Genomic DNA, 21,538 nt, shown 5'->3' on the forward strand with positions numbered 1-21,538 from the left:
CTTGGGGACTGAAAGGTCCCGGGTTCGATTCCGGTCAAGGGCATGTACCTTGGTTGCGGGCATATCCCCAGTAGGGGGTGTGCAAGAGGCAGCTGATCGATGACTCTCTCTCATCGATGTTTCTAACTCTCTCTCCCCCTTCCTCTCTATATAAAATCAATAAAATATATTAAAAAAAAAAAAAAGAGAAAATAAGGGTAATAGGGTTGAAACAGAACAACAATCTTTCATACCCCTAAGAATTTAGTTTGTGGACCCTCCCTTCCTCACTACGACCCTCCTAATTGGCCTTGAGTCCTGCCTGCAGAACTTACAGAGCAGTCATGGCGTGGCAAGTGCTGGCTCTGTTTGTCTGTCTCTGTGTCCGTCTCTTTGTGCCTCTGCCTCTGCCTCTGCCTCTGTCTCTCTCAGGCTGCCTGCCTTAGGACCAGCAAAGAACCAGGCAGCACATGGGGCGGTTTCTACGTTTCTCTTGAAGCTGTGGCTGGCTGAAAAACTGCCAAAGATGCAAAAGGTCCATGCGAAAGCTCCTCCGGCTGGTGGAGGGGATTTGAGGGCCCGGAGGTCGGCAGCACTGCTCTGGGAGGCAAGCTGGGCTCAGGCCTCCTAAGCCCAGGGCTGCTGGCCAAAGCTGTCTTCTAGAGCAGCACTCAAACCTGGAGCACAAAAGTTTTTATTTTACTTATTTGTTTAATACACAGGCGGGGTCTGGCCAGTCTGTCCCAATAAGTGGGGTGGGGAGGAGGGAAGATTGGGGGAGGGAAGCGGGAGGTTGGTCAGCTGGCCCCACTCCCATCCAGGTGTGCTGGCTAATTGAGGGTGGGGCTGACGGGGGGGGGGGGGGGGGGGAGGGTCTTAGGTGGTTGGTGGGCCAGCCCTGCCATCTGGTCAAACAACTCCTGGTCAAGGAACAATTTACATATTACCCTTTTATTATATAGGATATTTTTCTTGATTTCAGAGAGGAAGGGAGAGGGACAGATAGAAACATCAATGATGAGAGAATCATTAATTGGCTGCCTCCTGCACATGCCCTACTGGGGATCAAACCTAGCATGTGCTCCTGACTGGAATAGAACCTGAGACCCTTAAGTCCACTGAGGCTCTGTCCACTGAGGCAGACAGCCAGGGCGAGCCTGACAGTTTTTAAAAACCAGTGGAAATCGAGACATGTATTCTTGACCGTGCTTTCTCCGGGGCTTAATGGAAGATTTGAGATTCCCTAAATATTCCTCTAAAATATCCTCTTGCTCATTTTGTCTTTCCCAGTCAAGTTTTATAAAATATTGCCCTACTGATGTGGCTCAGTGGATTGAGAGTCATCCCATGGACCAAGAGGTTCCAGGTTCGATTCCTGGTCAGGGGCACATGCCCAGGTTGCAGGCTCAATCCCCAGTAGGGGGTATGCAGGAGGCAGCCAATCAATGTGCCTCTTTCATCAATGTGTCTCTTTCACCAATGTTTCCATCTCCCTCTCCCTTCCTCTCTAAGAATCAATAAAAACATTTTTTTAAAAAGTTTTACAAAACATTAACTTTAGTTCAATTCTTTCTGGAATAGTAAATATATAACCTGATGTTGGCCTATGTAGTTTACATATATTCTTACATATTCATAGTTGATGTTCATGTCCAACATAGTTCATGTTCCTACTTGGAAATCTTACGGTTTTCAGTAGAGGGTAAATTTTAAATGAAAAAATAATCTGCTAAATGCTAGATAAAGATCTCAGTTTTATTGTCACTCACACAGTATCTATTATACTTAAAGGGATGCATTTGTAACCTAGCAGTCTTGTTAATTAAATCACTTACTAACAGTTATTAGATCTTAACCCTAGAAGGGCCCCTGGCGGTCACTAATCCTCACGAGGAAGCGCGCAGAGAAGTCACGGGAAAAGCACATGCTGCGCTGAGTCAGAACGCAGCCGCCTCCAGACAGCTGGTCTCCTCGGACCTTTTCATCCGGCGTGGATCACACAGTAGCTAGCTCTCCCTTCGTCCTCATGGCCCCACAGAAGCCCTGTGTTCTCCGTGGGAAGGAGGTGGCGCCTGCCTCTGCCTCGTACTCTGCAGCTGTGCTTGCGTGGAAGAAGCATTGCCGTTTGCAGGGCCTCTCCTGGTCTTTTTTCAGATGGAAAGCTTTTCTGTGATGGGTGGTTGGGGGACTGGTGAGATTTTTGCATCTTTTCAGAAGATAGGGCGAGGATTAGAGCATTCTGCCCCCCCACTTTCTCCCACTGACCCGTATTGCTGGCACGGGTTAATAGGTGATAGTAGTGGGGAAGGCCAACAGCAACCTTACGGCGTGGAAACATTACCAGCCCCGTTCTGCAGAAAGGATATTGAGGTGCTGAGATTTTAGTACTTGTGCCCAAAGTACTTCACCAGCCTGGCTCCATCCCCAGACGGGAGCTTTAACTGGGCCCGGGAGCCAGTGAACTCCCCGAAGTCGCCTGCGGGGCTGCTGGGAGACTCCCCGGGGGGGGGTTCAGCTTCTCTCTGCGGACGGCCAGCTGCTCTTCCAGGGGGTTTTCAGTCTTGTCCCCTTAAGGAATTTTTGCTTCTAAGGTTTTCCCGAGTGACACATTCTTTTTGGAAATTACCATAATTTTCCATTTCCCTTGTGAGTTTTCCTTTCCTGTTGAGAAGTGCTTAGTCACCAAGTCTGTGGAAAATGTCTTAAAGGTTTTATGGTAAATAGAAACAAAGGTGTTCTGACTTTGTGGACATTTTCTTCCTTTTTTTTTTTTTTCTGTTTTAATTTTTTAGTAGATAATATTACAAATGGTAAAACAAAAAATACAGAAAGAAACTGGCCGGTGTGGCTCAGTGGATTGGGGGTCATTGTATACGCCAGGAAGGTCTCTGATTCCATTCCTGGGCAGGGCTCAGGCCTAGGTTGCAGGGTCCATCGCCAGTAGGATGCGTGCAGAAGGCAACCAATTGATGTTTCTGTCTTTACCTCTCCTTTCCTCTGTCCTCCCCCAAAACATGAATTTAAAATATATATATATATATATATATATATATATATATATATATATATACACACACATATATATTGACATACACATACAGAGAAAGGATATGCAGTGAAAAGTGTAAGTTCTTTCCTCCTTCACCTTCCCCATAGGAGTCCCCTGAGCAGTGTCTTGGACATTCCTCCAGAGACATGTGAGTAAGAGGAATTCCCAGCCTAGGTTTATGGTTTTGGACAAACAACATAGTCCAGCTTCCCTTAGGAGGATCAGGTCCTGAGTGTTACGGGACTCTGAGCCTCTCTGAGAAGAGGGAACCTTTCAGAGGGTGTTACAGTATTTAGTGGGAGGGCCACTTGCACAGGCTGCTCAGAAAGATCCACGTGCATTGGATTCTGGGCACCAGCTAACCCTCCCAGGCCAGCAAGGGGTGAGTGTCCCCCTTTCACACCCCGAGGGGCCAGAGCTGTGGAACTCCCTATCGTATTTGTCTGCTGCTGAGCTCCCCCTTTCAGTCTGTTGGAGTAACCTTCAGAAAGGTGAGCTAACCATGGCCCTGCTGAGGATGCACGCTAAGTCCTGGCGTGGCGGGCTGGGCTTGCCTGGCCCTCTGCCTTGCTCATCAGAGGGGAGTGAGAGTCTGGCCTTATTCCCAGTGGAGCTGCCAGTTCCCTGCAGGGCACCTGCACCAGGCAGTGCTCCGCACTTGACTTTGAAGTACATGTTCGCTACACTACCCCTCAGCCCACCGCACACAAAGGTCAGATCCCCAGATCCGGTCGCGTTGAACTCAAGTGGGCAGCTCTTCTGGGCTTTGTGCCTGAAGTGGCACAGTGGCAGGGGCCTGGCAGCAGACGTGCGAAGCTGGCGGGAACCAGTGCGTGTGCTTTGTTGTCACGTTGGGCCAGGCTGGGGCTCCTGTGGTCCCGCTGACACTTCCCGAGGCTCTGACCTGCTGCCTGCTGGAGAGGCGTTCATGTGGGGTGACCTGCTTTGTCCTGGCCTCGTCACTTCATCTTTCCCCTTCTGTTTAACCAGAATCAGTTAGTGCCTTGTGTTAGAGAACTAATATCTAATCCCATTTTGCCAGTATTTGTGCAGTGCTTCCTGTTATTTACCTTCTTACTCCGCATAGCCATTGTTTATACGGTGGTTTCCCTGTGTAATGGGTGAGCAGTCTAATTCTCAGACAAGCTCGCGTGAGGCCACCCCAGTAAGGTGGGAGCCAGGGTTCTTTGAATCTGAGTCCATTATTCTTGCCTCTTCTTTATCGAGTATTCGCTCCTGTGCAGACCTCATCCCATCTGTGGCCTTGATCCCCAGTCCTGCTGCAGGCATCTCAGCTGGAATAGGCCAAAGCTTCCCCCCACTAATCTGCCCGCCATCATTCCTCACCTCCCTAAACATAAACGGCACCTCCTCTCCGTGGTGTCATCCTTGACTCCTGTCTTTTTGCCCACGGCCCACACTTGGATCACTAGTGATGGCTCTGCAGGATACTCCCGCGTCTGACGCCCTCCCCACTCCCGCCTGGTGGAGGCACCTCCATCTCCCGCTTCTCTGCTGGTGCCCCGGTCCACTCCCGCCCCCTGACCATCTCTCATGCTCTGCTCTCAGCTCCCCTAGGGCGTCCCGGCGCCCTTAGGAGAAACCCCAACGCCTAGCTTACCGCCGAGACACTAGTGATGTCAGCGCCGCCTCAGCTCGGTCGCCCTCACGCTCCACTCATGTCCCCCCCAGAGGCGCTGGCCCCGTGGCCACGGCGTGCTGGCTCTGGGCCTTTGCACTTGCTCTTCCGTGTGTCTGTCCTGATCCCAGGGCTTATGGTGGAGGGTCACTCTAGCACTTCATTCAGGTCAGGCCTCTCTCACATGTCACCTCAGATAGGTCTGCTTTGAGCCTTCTAAATAGTTGTTCCTACATTTTGTTTGTTTATTTTTCCATTACAGTTTACTTTCAATACTATTTTATATTGGTTTCAAGTGCCTTTTCCTGAATACTAGCTAGCCTCTGCCTCTCTGTCTCTGGCTTACTTTAGTTTTCTTCACAGCACTTATTACATGACATCGAGGATGACGTTGATTTATTACATGTCTTCTGCAGGCTCAGAGCTCTAATTCAGTACCTGAGACAGCACACAGTGAGCACTCACTGATGCTTGTGAAGTTCATTAGCCTTTTCTCTGCCTGCTTCCTGGTTTATGGGCAGGGACCCCCGAGGGGAATGCAGTGATTAGATAATTAGGAGTGTATTAGGGGAGATTTCTCATTCATGTACAGTTGTTTCTCAAGTAAATATAGATGCTATTGTGCTTGATAGAATGAAATTCATTTTCCATAATGGTCTTCGTCTATTATTTTCTCAGTTAATAGGCACCAAAAGTACAGTTATTTTGTAAGGTCCACAGAATATTTTGACTTGAGTTAATCATATTCAATAAGGCCAGGAATCATCACTTACCAGGCTTGTTCCCCAACTTGATTTGTGATCGTTTGAAAGCAAGGTTCCGGAGTAGGTGCCGTGAGCAGCTGTGAGGAAGAAGGAGTGAGTCTGTTAAGCTTGGAGGACTTAACTGGGTGTGCCAGTTAATAATTGGATTTTTTCAATAGCTGGAGTTACACAATATGTTGATACTTATATATGTGATTTGATATGTATGCAATTTTGTTGTGTTGATAGCAAGCTTCAAAACTTCATATGTCAAATTTTCTGAATGTGTTAACATCACAAATATTTTTACGCTTAAAAAAAGAGCATTTGCGGGAAGTTTTAATTCATTACTTTATTTTGGAGAAAAAGTTATTGTATACTTCAGGAAGCTTGTGGTGAAAATGCACCATCTCAAAACACTTATGAACGCTGGCTTATATGCTTTAAAAGTGACGATTTCGATATGAAAGACAAAGAACATCCAGATCAACCAAAAAAGTTTGAAGACCAACAATTACAAGCATTATTGGATGAAGATGCATGTCCAACTCACAAACAACTTGCAGAAAGATTAAACGTTGCTCAGCAAACAATTTCTGATCATTTACAAGCAATGGGAAAGATTTTAAAGGACGGAAAATGGGTGCCACATCAAATGAATGAAAGACAAATGGAAAACCAAAAAGTCATCAGTAAAACATTGCTTTAGCGACACAAAAGACTATTTTGCATTGAATTGTGACTGGCGATGAAAAGTGGATTTATTTTGAGAGTCCCAAATGTACAAAATCATGGGTTGATCTGGTTCAACCATCAACATCAACTACAAGAACAAATCGTTTTGGAAAGAAGACAATGCTCTGGTGGGATCAGGAAGGTGTGGTGTATTATGAGCTTCTAAAACCAAGTGAAACCATTAATACTGATCACTACCAACAACAAATAATCAATTTGAACCACGCTTTGATCGTGAAAGAGCCAGAATGTGCCAGAAGACCTAGCAAAGTAATTTTGCTTCATGATAACACATCATCACACACTTCAAAACCAGATAAAGACACGTTAAAAAATCTTGTCTGGGAAGTATTAACCCCCCTGCCGTATTCACCAGACCTTGCTCCTTTGGATTACCACTTGTTCCCATCGATGGCACACGCACTTTCTGAGTAGCACTTCAAAGCATACGAAGAAGTGGAAAATTGGGTCTCTGGTTTGCTTCAAAACAAGGAAAGTTCTGTTGGGACAGTATCCACCAATTACCTGAAAGATGGGGACAATGTATAGCTAGCGATGGAGATTACTTTGAATGAAGCACTTTTGATGTTTCTTTTGAAATGATCTTGTTTCCTTTGATTACAAAATCCGCCATTATTAACCGATACAGCCAGTAGACTCCAACGGCGAATTTCAGGCTGTGTCAGCTTGCCGACACCGCTCAGAAGTATTGAGATGGGATTTGGGAGCATGTCGGGAGAATGATCAGACACCACACCAGTCCCACATGTTCTGATTTTATCTTTTTTGGTAGCAAGGCCCTTAATTTACCCTGTGTCACCCTTCAAGAGCTCACAGAGCAAGTCTGGCATAATGGACTCTAAATTGGCCTGGATGCGCTGCACTGAGGACAGCACCTCTTCAGGGCCCCAGCCTTCCCAGTCGGCCCTGGTCCTAGAGCAGTGGGGCTCATGGGGTCAGGGGCAGGGGTGCCCTCTCCCTCTTCAGAAGAGCAGTGAAATCTCAGCAATAGTGAAAGTTGTATAATTTGAAAAGCAAATTCAGTATCACAGTTTAACTTTATATTTAGATATCCTTTTTTTTTTTTTTTTTTTTTTACTTTTAAAAATCTTTTCAGAGGAAGGAAGAGGGTGAGATAGAAACATCAACGATGAGAGAGAATCATCAATCAGGTGTCTCCTGCATCCCCCTCCCCAACTGGGGATGGAGCCTACAACCCAGGCATGTGCCCTGACCAGGAACCCAACCTTGATTTCCTGGGTCATAGGTTGATGCTTAACCACTGGGCTACATACTCTTTTTAGATTAGAAATAAATAAAATAATTTTTTATCACACAAACTTCAGTAAAGAAAATACTACCAAATCTTGGCTGGTAAGAAGAAATAGGTGGTAGCAGTGACTTTCAGTGTGGGGGCTACTGTCCAGCAGAAGATGAAGTCAGAGGCCCTGGCTGGGTAGCTCAATTGGTTATCGTCCTGATAGGCCAAGGTTAAGGGTTTGATCCCCAGTCAGGGCACATACAAAAATCAATCAACGAGCCGAAACCGGTTTGGCTCAGTGGATAGAGCGTCGGCCTGCGGACTGAAAGGTCCCAGGTTCGATTCTGGTCAAGGGCATGTACCTTGGTTGCAGGCACATCCCCAGTAGGGGGTGTGCAAGAGGCAGCTGGTCAATGATTCTCTCTCATCGATGTTTCTAACTCTCTATCCCTCTCTCTTCCTCTCTGTAAAAAATCAATAAAATATATTTTTTTAAAAATCAATCAACGAATGCATAGATGAGTGGAACAACAGCTCGATGTTTCTCTCTCAAATAATGAATAAAAATAAAACAGATGAAGCCAGAATTTGGGGCTGTTTGGAAGGGCTGAGTCAGCCTTGGATGTTTATCTAAAGGGGAAATGGATTTTAAAAGTTTGAGGAACACAAGCTTCATAGAAGAACTATGTTTTCTGGGTGAGGAACAAAGTGCCGGGAGGGCTGGTCTTGTGGATGTTTGCCTCCTGCCACATAGCACTGCAAAGGGGAGCGGTGGATAGGTTTCTATCTGCAAGGCTGGCCTGCTGCAACCTTCCCCTTCCTTGGCCTGAGTTCAGGTGTGCTGAGCTGTGCAAGAGTCACCTGTATTTCTAGAAAATCAGGAACTCTGAGCAGTGGAAGCCAGATGGTGTTCCCTCTCGCCTGCTTCGTTACACAGGTCCCCTGCCATGCAGTGGCTGTGTCATGCCCAGGCCCGCAGCGGGCGCAGCATGTTCCGGGGCTGGGGAGTGTCGTCTGTCATGCTCAGTGTCTCCTTGTGGTAGACTGCCTTGGAAAATGCCTGCAGTTGAGTGTGTGCTAATAACCTGATGATAATAACTATTTCATGTTTGACAAGTGCCCATTTGACTCTGAGATGGAGCAGGTCTCTGTGGGCCCACTTAGAACTCCGGGCAGGCGCTTCAGCCCTCACCAGGGGGCACCCTTGGGGTTTAACAGGACAGTTATTCAATATAAAGTGCTTCCCTGGCAGAGAAAATTGCTCTGATGGATTCTCGCTCGGTGCCCCTCCCTTCACTCTCTCCCTCTCAGAATGTTGGTTGGGCTCTGGGGTTTTTCCAGACTGCATTATAGAAGGAATAATGGGTTATGATTACAACTTCTTAACAAGGTCAAGTCACCAAATGGTTACTGAGTGCATCCGAGGTGCCCAGCATAAAAGGATATTTAGAAACGGTCTGATACGATCTCTGGCCTAAAAACACCCACGCTGATCTGCATCTGTTTCCTGGTAACAGTAGTTTGGCGAGTGCTTACCACGTGCCAGGCACTGTGTGGGCCCTTTGCTTACGGTTTCTAATTTAACCCTGATTCGGAGGAGGCAAGTAGTCCCATTGGCCCCATTTTGCCAGAGGACAAACTTTTTTTAGGTTTTTTGTGTGTTTTTAGGTTTTCATAAGAGTTTATTTGAGCTAAACTAACGACCTATGCTCGGGATCAAGATCTCAAAAGCTCCCCAAGAGGAGAACTTTGCTGGAGCTCACCTGCTGGCATGGCAGGTGGCAGAGCCTGGACTCAGGTCTCCCCGGGCTGACCTCTGAGCTTCTGTTGCCCCTACGGTACTGATTGGCCTCTCGAACCCCTACCTGGAAGCAGCAGTGCACGCTTGGCGCCCAGAGTAGCCATGTTCTTAGTTTTTAGGTGATCGGGCTGTGCCATGCATGCCTGGCACCATGTTGCTTGGCATATTGAATAGACCGTAAATGCCATTTCATTGTTCATTGTCACTGGAGGGACTTGGGGTTTGGCTTCTGTTGACTTGAGCAGAGTGGCTTTTATCACCCAAGGAGAAGCCTTTCTTTGTCAGCAGTGTGTTTCTGGATGTTTGGGAACCGAAGAACAAATGAGGTGGCAGCCCCTCCCCCCCAAACCCCACTCCTCTTGAGCCCGTGTGGCTTGTTCAGCTCCACCAAAGCCTGAGACCCGGGCCTCACCAGCCTGGCAAGAGCGGCAATGAACCTGTTGGAAACAACCTGTCTGCATGGATTGAGTGTGGCACCTATACGTACTTTTTCTTATTAAAAACCAGAGGCCAAGTGCACAAAAATCGTGGGGATGGGGTGGAGGGAGGCTTGTCCCTCAGCCCAGCCTACACCCTCTCCAATCTGGGACAGCCCTCTCACAATCGGAACTGCTGGCTCCTAACCACTCCCCTGCCTGCCTGTCTGATTGCCCCCCTAACCACTCCCCTGCCAGCCTGATTGACGCCTAACTGCTCCTCTGCAGGCCTGGTCACTCCCAACTGCCCTCCCCCACTGGCAATCTTGTGACAATGTGGGGGCAGCCATCTTGTGACAACGTGGGGTGGCCATCTTGTGATGTGAGGGTTTGGGGGTCAATTTGCATATTACCTCTTTATTATATAGGATTCAGCCAAATTTTGGAAAATGGCTCATTGGTTGAATGTCGACCTATGAACCAGGAGGTCACAGGGCACATGCCTGGGTTGTGGGCTCGATCCCCAATGTGGAGCATGCAGGAGGCAGCTGATCAATGATTCTCTGTCATCATTGATGTTTCTATCTCTTTCTCCTTCTCCTTTCCTCTCTGAAATCAATAACAATATATTTTTTAAAATGAGCAAAAGAGCCCTAACTGGTTTGGCTCAGTGGATAGAGCATCGGCCTGCAGACTCAAGGGTCCCAGGTTCGATTCCCATCAAGGGCATGTACCTTGGTTGCAGGCACATACCTAGTAGGGGATGTGCAGGAGGCAGCTGATCAATGTTTCTTATCAATGTTTCTAACTCTATCCCTCTCCCTTTCTCTCTGTAAAAAATCAATAAAATATATTTTTTTCTAAAAGTGAGCAAAGGATATAAATACACATTTTGGAAAATTTTCCCATACAAAAGTATATGAAATGTACACATTTAGTTTAAATAATCAATCGAGGTATAGCCAAGTGAAGAAATAGAACATTCCCAGTATTCTGATTGCCCTTCCTCCCATCCAGAGAGAACCATTATCCCAAGTTTTTTGTTCCTTGTACCTTTCTCTGTCTAGTTTACCATTTGTGTCAGTTCTCTCAGGCCATCTCCAAGCTTCGGGGCTTAAACATCAGCATTTTATTGTTTCTCCCAATTTTTGTGGGCTGACTGGGCAGTTTACTCTGGTGAGGTTGAGGTCATTCATGTGACAGCATTCACCTGGCTGCTGGGCTGGAAGGTCCAAGAGAGCATCTCACCCCGGAGCCTGGGCGCTGTCTGCAGGGCGCTGCAGTGCTGTGTCCCGTGGCTTCTGCAGTCAGGGTCTCCTCCGGGGCCCTCCCCATGTCCCCTCTCCCCACCAGGAGAGCCTCCCCATGTCCCCTCCCCCCACAAAAAGGGCCCTCCCCATGTCCCCTCTCCCACCAGGAGGGCCTCTGCATGTCCCCTCTCCCACCAGGAGGGCCCTCCCCATGTCCCCAATCCCCACCAGGAGGGCCTCCCCATGTCCCCTCTCCCCCCCAGGAGGGCCTCTGCATGTCCCCTCTCCCACCAGGAGGGCCTCCGTATGTCCCCTCTCCCACCAGGAGGGCCTCCCCATGTCCCCAATCCCCACCAGGAGGGCCTCCGCATATCCCCTCTCCCCACCAGGAGGGCCTCCCCATGTCCCCTCTCCCACCAGGAGGGCCTCCCCATGTCCCCTCTCCCCACCAGGAGGGCCTCCCCATGTCCCCTCTCCCCACCAGGAGGGCCCTCCCCATGTCCCCTCTCCCACCAGGAGGGCCTCCGCATGTCCCCTCTCCCCACCAGGAGGGCCCTCCGCATGTCCCCTCTCCCACCAGGAGGGCCTCCCCATGTCCCCAATCCCCACCAGGAGGGCCTCCCCATGTCCCCTCTCCCCACCAGGAGGGCCTCCCCATGTCCCCAATCCCCACCAGGAGGGCCTCCCCATGTCCCCTCTCCCCACCAGGAGGGCCTCCCCATGTCCCCTCTCCCACCAGGAGGGCCTCCGCATGTCCCCTCTCCCCCCCAGGAGGGCCTCCCCATGTCCCCTCTCCCACCAGGAGGGCCTCCCCATGTCCCCTCTCCCCACCAGGAGGGCCTCCCCATGTCCCCTCTCCCACCAGGAGGGCCTCCGCATGTCCCCTCTCCCCCCCAGGAGGGCCCTCCCCATGTCCCCTCTCCCACCAGGAGGGCCTCCGCATGTCCCCTCTCCCCCCCAGGAGGGCCTCCCCATGTCCCCTCTCCCCACCAGGAGGGCCTCCCCATGTCCCCTCTCCCCACCAGGAGGGCCTCCCCATGTCCCCTCTCCCCACCAGGAGGGCCCTCCCCATGTCCCCTCTCCCACCAGGAGGGCCTCTGCATGTCGTCCCCTCTCCCCCCCAGGAGGGCCTCCCCATGTCCCCTCTCCCACCAGGAGGGCCTCCGCATGTCCCCTCTCCCCCCCAGGAGGGCCTCCCCATGTCCCCTCTCCCCACCAGGAGGGCCTCCCCATGTCCCCTCTCCCCACCAGGAGGGCCCTCCCCATGTCCCCTCTCCCACCAGGAGGGCCTCCGCATGTCCCCTCTCCCCACCAGGAGGGCCTCCCCATGTCCCCTCTCCCCACCAGGAGGGCCCTCCGCATGTCCCCTCTCCCCACCAGGAGGGCCCTCCCCATGTCCCCTCTCCCACCAGGAGGGCCTCCCCATGTCCCCTCTCCCACCAGGAGGGCCTCCGCATGTCCCCTCTCCCACCAGGAGGGCCTCCCCATGTCCCCAATCCCCACCAGGAGGGCCTCCCCATGTCCCCTCTCCCCACCAGGAGGGCCTCCCCATGTCCCCTCTCCCACCAGGAGGGCCCTCCCCATGTCCCTTCTCCCCACCAGGAGGGCCAGACACCCCTGAAGCAGGGCAGCTGGGTTCCAAGAGAACAAAGCCTAATCTTCCAGATCGTCCGGGCCAGTCACAGGGACACAGATTCCATTGGAAGCCATAGCAGCTGCGTCGGCCGACAGGGAGGGGAGGCACTGGGGCTGCCTGCCATGGAGGCTGGCACCCACGCCCTCCTTGTCCAGATTGCTTAGTTGTGCCTGTTTGAACCACCGGAGGGGGTCCAGGTCCCTCACTTCTTCTTTCCCAAATGAGTCCCTGTGAGGCAGGCCCTGGCCACGTGTCCAGCCAGGCTGAGGGTCCTCAGAGAGCAGCCCAGCTCTGACACTGTGGCCTGGCCCGTTAATCCAGGCAACACCGAGCGCCCGGCGCAGTCACGGGTAAGGTGCCCGGTGCAGCCAGCAGTCTGTTGGAAGGTCAGGCGGTCTCGTGTGCCAGATTGGCGCTTAAACTTTTGGCCTGTGGCACGAGGACTTGGGGTTCAGTGGGCGGTGCGGCCTTGTTCTGTTTCTTTCTGGAGTTCTGAGTTTTTAGGGTCTCACGTTGGGGTAACTTTAAGGTCCCGTTTATCATCCTTTAGGCAGGATGAAGTAAGGAGGGAGGAACCCCCACTTATGCGGGGTGATGGGCTGGTGGGAACAGCACTTTGGTCATGAAAAGCTGATCTCATGACAGTTTCAGTCTCCCAGACAGTGTGCAGGCGGACCAGGCAGTCCGCACCTCCCTGCCTGAGGCACCACATGCCCCACTGGGTAGCCCAGGCGGGTGCGTCATCTTCCTGGACCCCCTCTAAGCTTGGCCAGAACCTGGTGGGTTCCTGTGGCCGTGCAGGAGGACCCAGGAGACAGTTGGAGTCTCCTTTGCAGGGGCCATTCCCAAGCATTTCACCTAGGTTGGGAGGGGGCACTGCCTAATTCTAGCCCAGCCCTCTGAGAGGACCAAGCCAGCTGGCCCCTCGCCTGCTCAGCACCGCGTCCTGGGGAGAAGGCTGTCTGAGCTGGTAGCCAGCTGGTGCACTGAGAGCTCGAAGGCAGCCTGGGGCACAGTCTGGAATCCACAAGGACTCTGGCAGCATTGCCGGGGGCACCACTTAGAGTTTGGCAAACCCTGCGGCTGCACTCACACTCCCTGGGGGCTGATCACAGGATCGGGCTCCCGAGCTTGTGTAAGTGCAGCTTCACTATTCACAGGCTGCGCCTTTTTCTTTTTTCCCTCTCCTTCCCCTTTGCTTCTCCTCCTTCCCTTCATCCTCTCCCCACTTTCCTCTCCTTTTTCTTTCTTAGGTTTGTCAGAACAGATGCTCTGGGGAGTGTTTCTCTGTTGGAACAGCTTTGCAGGCTGCCTCGGGAATTCAGGGCTCTGGTTTTCTCCTACGACACCCACCCCACAACCTGGCAGTGGTGGGCGGGCTTCGCGGAAGAGTGTGGTTGGCACTGGGTGGCGCACAGCCGCTCTCCTCCGTGTGGGGGCGGGTGGGGAACTAGAGGTGCCGGGCCACCATCCGCCCCGTCCCAGGGACCTTCACCTTCCGGCAAGGCCTCTGAAAATGAGAGCACCCCTCCTTTCCCCCTCCCACACCCCCACAGTCAGTGTGTCCAGCCCCAGAGGAGCTGGCTCTGCTGCCCTTCCCTGGAGGCTCGGCAGTAGGTGGCAGCGTCACGGCTTGTCGCTGGCAAGGCCAGCCAGTCACCGGACCTGTGACGCAGGCCCTCCGCCCTGTTGGTCAGGAGTTTTTCTCACGTTTGTCTCCCAGCAGTCGGGTTGTGTTCTGCAGGCTCCTGCGAGGGCCGGAACAGCTCCGTTACTTTGCGGGGGTCAGGCTGATGCTCCCTGGCTGTTTCTGAGCCCGGGAGAGACCTCCTCCCAGCTCAGTTTTTGGGTTGGCTCTTGGTGAAGGTGAGGGAGTCAGACCCACGCCAGAGGGAAGGGTTTGGACATTCTCGCAGGGGCTCATTCTGAAGCTGGTGGAGGATTTGGCCTTGTGGGCCTGCTGGTTCCTCCCTCCTGCACTTGGGAGGCATTTCCCCTGGGGCTCCCGCGGACACGGAGGGTGACTGGTGACTGGGATTCGGGCTGCCCACACACACATGCACACGCCTGTTTGCTCGTGGGGCTTTTTCCACAGCAGAGAAGACGCTCTGGGATGACCTGGCCCAGGCCTCTCCTTGCCACCTGCCTTTGGTCCATCGACACTGCCGGTGTGCACTCCCTTCCAATCCCAGGCTCTGGGTGCTTAACCCCTGGCTGGGCATCAGTTTTTTCCAGTCACCTCTCTGTTTTAGCTCTTCCCAGCTCAGGATCAGGGCAGCCGGAGGTCTCGCTTACATCTCAGGTCACAAGTGGGAGCAGAAGGTCCTGTGTCAGTGCGGCACGTGCTGCTGTGGCTGGTTTGGCTCAGCAGCCGGCTCTTCAGCTCGTACCTCACTTCTTGCCTCTGTGCTGGCTTCTGGCTCTTCCTGCTTACATTTAGGCGCTCTCGTCACAGGCAGTTATGATGTTACTGACAGATCCGAGGAGCTGGCCTCTGTCTGTGAGCTTGTAGGTGGAGTCTGGGACTGAAGGATGTTGGAGGGAGGGAAAGAGTGTTTCTGGGTCAGCAGCAACTCTGAACTACAGCTCAGAGGCTGGCACCCTGTGGTACGGGGCCTGTTGCCAATGCCACCCTCCCCCTTACTGAATGGAGCCCCGCCCACCTGCCAGGTGACTTCCCACAGCTCAGCAAATACATAGCCCTCTTGTGGAAAGTTTCCAGACATCACGGGGCGGGTGGATTTGCTGGTGATGCCACGGGTGAAGGGCTGGGGGTGTGGCTTTTGTTGTGGCTCATCACAGCCAGACAGCCATACATGGTCACTGCAGCGCCAGGGCTGTGGCCCGGTGACTCACCCCAAGAGGCTGATGGAACTGGAACAGCCAGGGCTAGTGAAGGGCTGTGAAACCTGGGGGCTGAGAGCCCCAAGTGTTACTGTCACCTGCCAGACACAGTCTGGGGCAGCTCTGCGGAGACTAGCCTCCGAGAAGGGGTTCCAGAAGAGCCGGAAGAGAAGCCGCTACCACTTGTCCGATTCTGGGCCCAGGCCTGGCCCTGTCGCTTCTCTGTACTGTGGTCCTAGGAGTTGACTTTAGTGTCAAATTGGTTCTTTCTCACAAGGAGGACCTACTTATTTTCCCTAGAAAATGCTGATCCTGAAACTGACTGGTGTGGTCTTTAGGGAGAGGAGAGCAAGTTTAGATACTTATTTAGTCATGGCTGGGGCAGTGCAGGCTCCCTTGGCACCAGGCCATGGAATTGCTCTGAGCATTTTTACTGGAGACACTTGTGGGATTTCCAGGCATTAAGTGAGGCCTTTGACAGAGAAACTGCAGCCAGACCAGCAGCTCTTGGGGTCAGGGTCAGAGTTTATTCTCTCTCCAGGGACAGCCTGGGGAGGTTTCTGGAGGCAGAGGCTGTCCAGCTTTCTGCAGGTCCCTGAGCCTGTGAGAGGGGAGAGGCAGGGAGCGGCCGGAGGGAATGGCAGCCCTGTGGGTGCAGCAGGAAAGGGGCCGATTCCCGAGCGCCTGGGTGGTGAGGCGTCTGCCTTCCCACACGTTCACCTTGCGTGACAGACGGGAAGCTTAGAGCAAAGTCGAACTGTTTTCATCGAGCCAGGTGTACCCACGTGAAACATCGCCCTGTATTCTGAGATTTGTAAAAAATGTTAAACTGACCCTGTCTCTCTCTCTCTCTTTTTTTTTTTGCAATGCTGACAGTGTTTTGTGTGTTTTTTTTTACTTTTTAACAAGTCGTTACCTGGCAAGACACAAGGTGGCTGTTTCTGGGTTTTGAAGCTTTCCTGCCAGGAAACCCAGGAATGCAGGAGCCCGGGCTTGCAGAGGGCTGGGGTTGTTTGTCCTTCATGGACTTGTTTAAATTCTCGTCTCCCACATTTCTCACCGGGGAGTTTCGGACGTGCTGAGGCTGCTTGGCACCCTCTGTCCGCACTGACACCAAGGCCCTCTGCCTCTCCCCAGCCATGGATTTCCCTCAGCACAGCCAGCACGTCTTGGAGCAGCTGAACCAGCAGCGGCAGCAGGGGCTTTTGTGTGACTGCACCTTTGTGGTGGACGGTGTTGATTTTAAGGCCCATAAAGCAGTGCTGGCCGCCTGCAGTGAGTACTTCAAGATGCTCTTCGTGGACCAGAAGGATGTGGTGCAACTGGACATCAGTAACGCAGCAGGTACCCTGTTGGGTCCAGGGGCAAGTTTGTTGAGGGCCAGAAGCTCTGGCTGACCTTGTGCCCTCCTAACACAGTTCCTGCCCTCCTGGGAGCAATACCTTCAGGGTGTGGGGTGCACCAGGCCTCCCATACAGGACCCATGAGTGTGTGGTTACCAAGTTTCTACCACATTTTGGGGGCCTGTTAGACTGGGAGCAGGTGGTGAGGGGAGAACTGGCAGGAAGGGCTCACCATGAGCTCCAGGCCGGAGTGAACACAGACAACAGGTGGGCTCCGAGTCCTGAGCCCCCTATTCCAGTGCTAACCATGAGGAGGATGGCAAGGGTTGGGGTTGGGGCAAGGGATCAGGAAGGCCTTGGGATTGAAGAAGGAGCTGGTCAGTTTTGGTCTCCCAACTCAGCATGGCATGATGTGCTATGAGAAGGTCAGGGCAAGGTCATGTTCCCCCATTTTATAGATGCGGAAACTGAGACCCAAAGAGGTCAGGTGACTGGCCTGGAGGTCAGCGAGAGAGTTTGTGGCAGAGCGCCGATGACAGTCATTACTATCACTTTGGTTGGATTGCCTTCTGGCGGTGAGGAGTAGCGGCTGGGTAGAGGGTGTCCAGGGTGGGCATTTACACCGTCTGTCCTTCACGCAGGGCAGTGTTCACACCTTCTATCTTCTGTGCAGAGCAGGCGTTCACACCTTCTGTCTTCTGTGCAAGGCAGGTGTTCACATCCTCTGTCCCCCATTGAATCCTCTGTGCAGGCTGGGCTTTCCCACCCTCTGTCCTCGGTGTAGGGCGAGCAGTCACACCTGTTTTCTGTGTAGGGTGGGCGCTCACACCCTCTGCCCTCTGGTTGTGCCTCCATTTGGAGGCTGTTATCTGGGCTGAGACTCCCTCAGTTGCTTGCCTCTCTGCCAGCACAGGAGATGGGGAGAGGACGGCCTGTCACCTTGCTCTTTACCAATCCCTGGATCCTGCCACCAAGTGGCACCTGCTGGTGCCAGGCCTGGAGGCGGGTCTGTGATGGCTGTCTGTGTCCTTGGCAGGCCTGGGGCAGGTACTGGAATTTATTTACACGGCCAAGCTCAGCCTGAGCTCCGAGAATGTGGACGATGTGCTGGCCGTGGCCAGCTTCCTGCAGATGCAAGACATCATCACGGCCTGCCATGCCCTCAAGTCACTCGCCAAGCCTGCCACCAGCCCTGGGGAGAATACGGAGGCCGTGGCCATGGAAGGTAAGATGACTGGCAGGCTTTCCCGATCAGGTGGCTTTCGATGGGGCTCTGCCTCTGCGTCACCTCTCTGGGTCTCAGTTTCCTCTCTGGCCTTGCCTGGGTCATGGATGCTGGTGAGGTTTAGCTGCAGTAAAGTCTGAGAAAGGCCTCTCGGAGGCACCCTTTACCTACCATGCCCCCCTTTCTCCAGCTTCCCTTGTGCTTTGCTGCTGAGAACTGGCGGTGGGCCTGGTTCAAGGCCGCGCACACGGCGGGCTCCTCCTGCACGCTCCTCTCCGTGCCCTTCCTCTGGTCCCCTCACTGTCTCAGAAAAGCTCCCCACACCTGGTTTGGGCCAGGTTCCCTGGGAATCACTTTCAGAAAACCCGCTCCTCTCCTAAGCACTGACTCTGGCAGCATTGATATCTCACCTGTGAGGTCTGTGTCCCAGCCGGTCTGGGAGCCCCCAGAACAGCAGCCATGGTTGGTATGTGCAGGCGTGCCGGCAGCCAGGTGCACAGTAGGTGCCTTGTGCATAATTTGTTGAATGAAGAAACCACCACTTAGATGTACCTCCAGGGAGGATCCAGAAGAGCTGGCGAGTTCTGGGAACCCTCACCTCTCCAAGGAGTGGCACTTGATGGGAAACAGGTCTATCTGGTTCCATCTCCAGGAGGGGACAGGAGAGCCAAAGAGAAGGCTGCAGCCACCACGCTGAGTGAGCGGAACCCTGCTGGAGGCAGTCCACCCAGGGGCCCGGGCCGGGACCCCAAGGAGGAGCGAGGCGGGCAGGCAGAGAGTGCGGCCAGCGGTGAGTTGTGATGCTGAAGCCAACCGTTCCACCATCTCCCTGGGCCCCTGTACAGTGAGGGGCTTCCTCAGGAGGCTCCTGGCGCTAGGATAGAGCGGCACCCTTGAGCTCAGGTTACCCCGAAGGAACTACTGTTGATCTGGGGTATCTGGTCCAGCCAGAGCAGAGGCCAAACAGCCTGAGCTTGGATGTGCTGGCCCCACCCACCCTTGAGCCACAGCCACTACAGGGGCCTGGTCCAGGGGAGCCATTTGGTCCCTGGATAGAGTCTCAGTCCCACCTCCTCACCCCCAGGTGCAGAGCAGACGGAGAAGGCCGATGCCCCCCGGGAGCCACCGCCAGCAGAGCCCAAGCCCGACCCCACCGGTGGCATGGCTGCTGCTGAGGCCGAGGCCGCCTTGTCGGAGAGCTCAGAGCAAGGTACCGCCACCCAGCCAGGCCCGCCTTCACTCGCACGCCCCCCTCACGCAGTTCCCCCAGGTCCCTCTCCTCCTCCTACAGCTGATCCCACTCTGAGCCACCCACCCACTTCAGCTTTGGGGCGACATCTTTTCTCCTTCTTGAATTTGGACATTAATCTCTTGGTTGTGTTACCTGGCTATGCTTCCCGCTGGGACAGAAGCATTGCTGACACCCATGGCTGAGCACCAAGGGGAGCCTTATACCCACACCCCAAAACCCCAGTGCTTGTTGCTGACAATGCCCTTGCTGCCCTGCAGCCCACCAGGGTGCCCATGCCCTGAGGCTGCCTCCATCCTCCAAGCAGCCAATGTTCTGGTCAGCAGCTCTCCTGGCACTGCGTTGGCCAGGGCTGGGACCATTTATTGGTGGTGCCCAGACATTACCAGGCTCTGCCAGGTGCCCATGCAGAGAGAGGGGCCTGTGGCCTGACATCAGGTCGGCTTCCTGGCATTAGTCTAGCTCTGAGGTCATGTCCCTTTGGGAGCCCCTCTGCCTCCCCGGCCCCTCAGTGCCTGCCCTCCTCATCTCAGAAATGCAGGTGGAGCCGGCCAGGAAAGGAGAAGAGGGAGAGGAGGACGCCATGCCTTCTGGGGTCAAGGAAGAAGGGCTGCACCTGGACAAGGGGGATGCCCCCGAGGAGAGCGAGGAGTCGGCCAGCACGGACTCGGGCCAGGAGCTGGGCGCAGAGGCCCGGGGCCTGCGCCCAAGCACCTATGGAGACCGTACCGAGTCCAAGGCCTACGGCTCCATCATCCACAAATGCGAGGTGCGGCCACAGGTGGCACCACTCGCCCTGCCCAGCCCCACCCCCACCCAGCATCCCCTCACTCCAATTCCCGCGCCCTGCAGGACTGTGGGAAGGAGTTCACACACACGGGCAACTTCAAGCGGCACATCCGCATCCACACAGGCGAGAAGCCCTTCTCGTGCCGGGAGTGCAGCAAGGCCTTCTCCGACCCCGCCGCCTGCAAGGCCCACGAGAAGACGCACAGGTGCGGTGCCCGGCCTGCCGCTTGTCCCGCTGGCTCAGCCCCGGTAGGACCCCAGCGACCCCCCTCTCCCTTCTGACCACCAGCCCGCTGAAGCCCTACGGCTGCGAGGAGTGCGGCAAGAGCTACCGGCTCATCAGCCTGCTGAACCTGCACAAGAAGCGGCACTCGGGTGAGGCGCGCTACCGCTGCGAGGACTGCGGCAAGCTCTTCACCACGTCCGGCAACCTCAAGCGGCACCAGCTGGTGCACAGCGGCGAGAAGCCCTACCAGTGCGACTACTGCGGCCGCTCCTTCTCCGACCCCACCTCCAAGATGCGCCACCTGGAGACTCACGACACAGACAAGGAGCACAAGTGCCCTCATTGTGACAAGAAGTTCAACCAGGTGTGTGGGCACCCCCTGGGGCGCCTCTGCCCTGCACACTGATGAGCAGAGCTCCCGCCTCGGGCTGGGCCCTCGGAGACACAGGCTCAGTGGGAAAAGGAGGTGCTGAGGAGAGCGTGGTACTCCCCAGGACAGAGCTCTGCCGGGAAAGTGAGAAGGCGGGTGAGGTCAGGATGGGGTGCAGACCAGAAAGAAGTGGAGTGGGCGTGGCTTCCCTCTCACTGCTAGGATCTGGGACCTTCCATTGTCCTTGAGCAAAGATGGAGCCATCACCGGCTCCTGGGAGGACCCAGACCAGTTGTTCCCTGGCGGATGGGGCTGCGGAGGGGGCCCACGGCCACGTTGAGTGGTGGCCTTTCTGACACCTGCCTGGCACAGGTGGGGAACCTGAAGGCCCACCTGAAGATCCACATCGCGGACGGGCCCCTCAAGTGCCGAGAGTGCGGGAAGCAGTTCACCACCTCAGGTAGGGCCAGGCTGCCTGGCTGCCCACACCCTCCACTCCTCGGCCGCCTCCCGATGCCTCATGCCAGGCCCTCTGCCCATCTCCACAGGGAACCTAAAGCGGCACCTTCGGATCCACAGCGGGGAGAAACCCTACGTGTGCAACCACTGCCAGCGGCAATTCGCTGACCCCGGCGCCCTGCAGCGGCACGTCCGCATCCACACGGGTGGGTGAGCAAGCCCAGCGGTGGGAGCCTAGGAGAGGGGCAGGGCACACAGGGAGGAGGGGAAGTTGGCACTAACATCTTTTGCTGCCCGTCCCCAGGCGAGAAGCCATGCCAGTGCGTGATGTGCGGCAAAGCCTTCACCCAGGCCAGCTCCCTCATCGCCCACGTGCGCCAGCACACCGGGGAGAAGCCCTACGTCTGCGAGCGCTGCGGCAAGAGGTCCTGCCCCACCCATGCCCAGGGTGCTCTCAGGTCCCACACTTTGCAGGGCGAAGGGGTTCTGGAAACACGCTAGGGTTCAGTTGCAAACTGGGCTGA

At 54.3% G+C, this 21,538-nt stretch overlaps 1 protein-coding gene across 4 annotated transcripts in view; it reads left to right on the plus strand.

Annotated features, from left to right (window-relative positions):
• Nucleotides 1-21,538, plus strand: part of ZBTB17 (zinc finger and BTB domain containing 17) — a 32,845-nt gene that overhangs the window by 9,886 nt on the left and 1,421 nt on the right. For 2 of the 4 annotated variants that reach the window (XM_084875313.1, XM_084875314.1), the window contains 11 exons: nt 16,491-16,697; nt 17,155-17,271; nt 17,733-17,921; nt 18,574-18,711; nt 19,006-19,131; nt 19,704-19,939; nt 20,023-20,165; nt 20,249-20,549; nt 20,928-21,015; nt 21,104-21,220; nt 21,319-21,439. In XM_084875313.1, the coding sequence (XP_084731439.1) occupies nt 16,491-16,697; nt 17,155-17,271; nt 17,733-17,921; nt 18,574-18,711; nt 19,006-19,131; nt 19,704-19,939; nt 20,023-20,165; nt 20,249-20,549; nt 20,928-21,015; nt 21,104-21,220; nt 21,319-21,439 (1,783 nt within the window). Of the gene's footprint in view, nt 1-16,229; nt 16,698-17,154; nt 17,272-17,732; nt 17,922-18,573; nt 18,712-19,005; nt 19,132-19,703; nt 19,940-20,022; nt 20,166-20,248; nt 20,550-20,927; nt 21,016-21,103; nt 21,221-21,318; nt 21,440-21,538 lie in introns of all 4 variants that reach the window. The other 2 variants (XM_084875315.1, XM_084875316.1) reach the window with 2 other exon arrangements.

The sequence above is a fragment of the Pipistrellus hanaki genome (assembly GCF_964339955.1).
Source record: "Pipistrellus hanaki genome assembly, chromosome: 2".
Classification (NCBI taxonomy): Eukaryota; Metazoa; Chordata; class Mammalia; order Chiroptera; family Vespertilionidae; genus Pipistrellus; species Pipistrellus hanaki.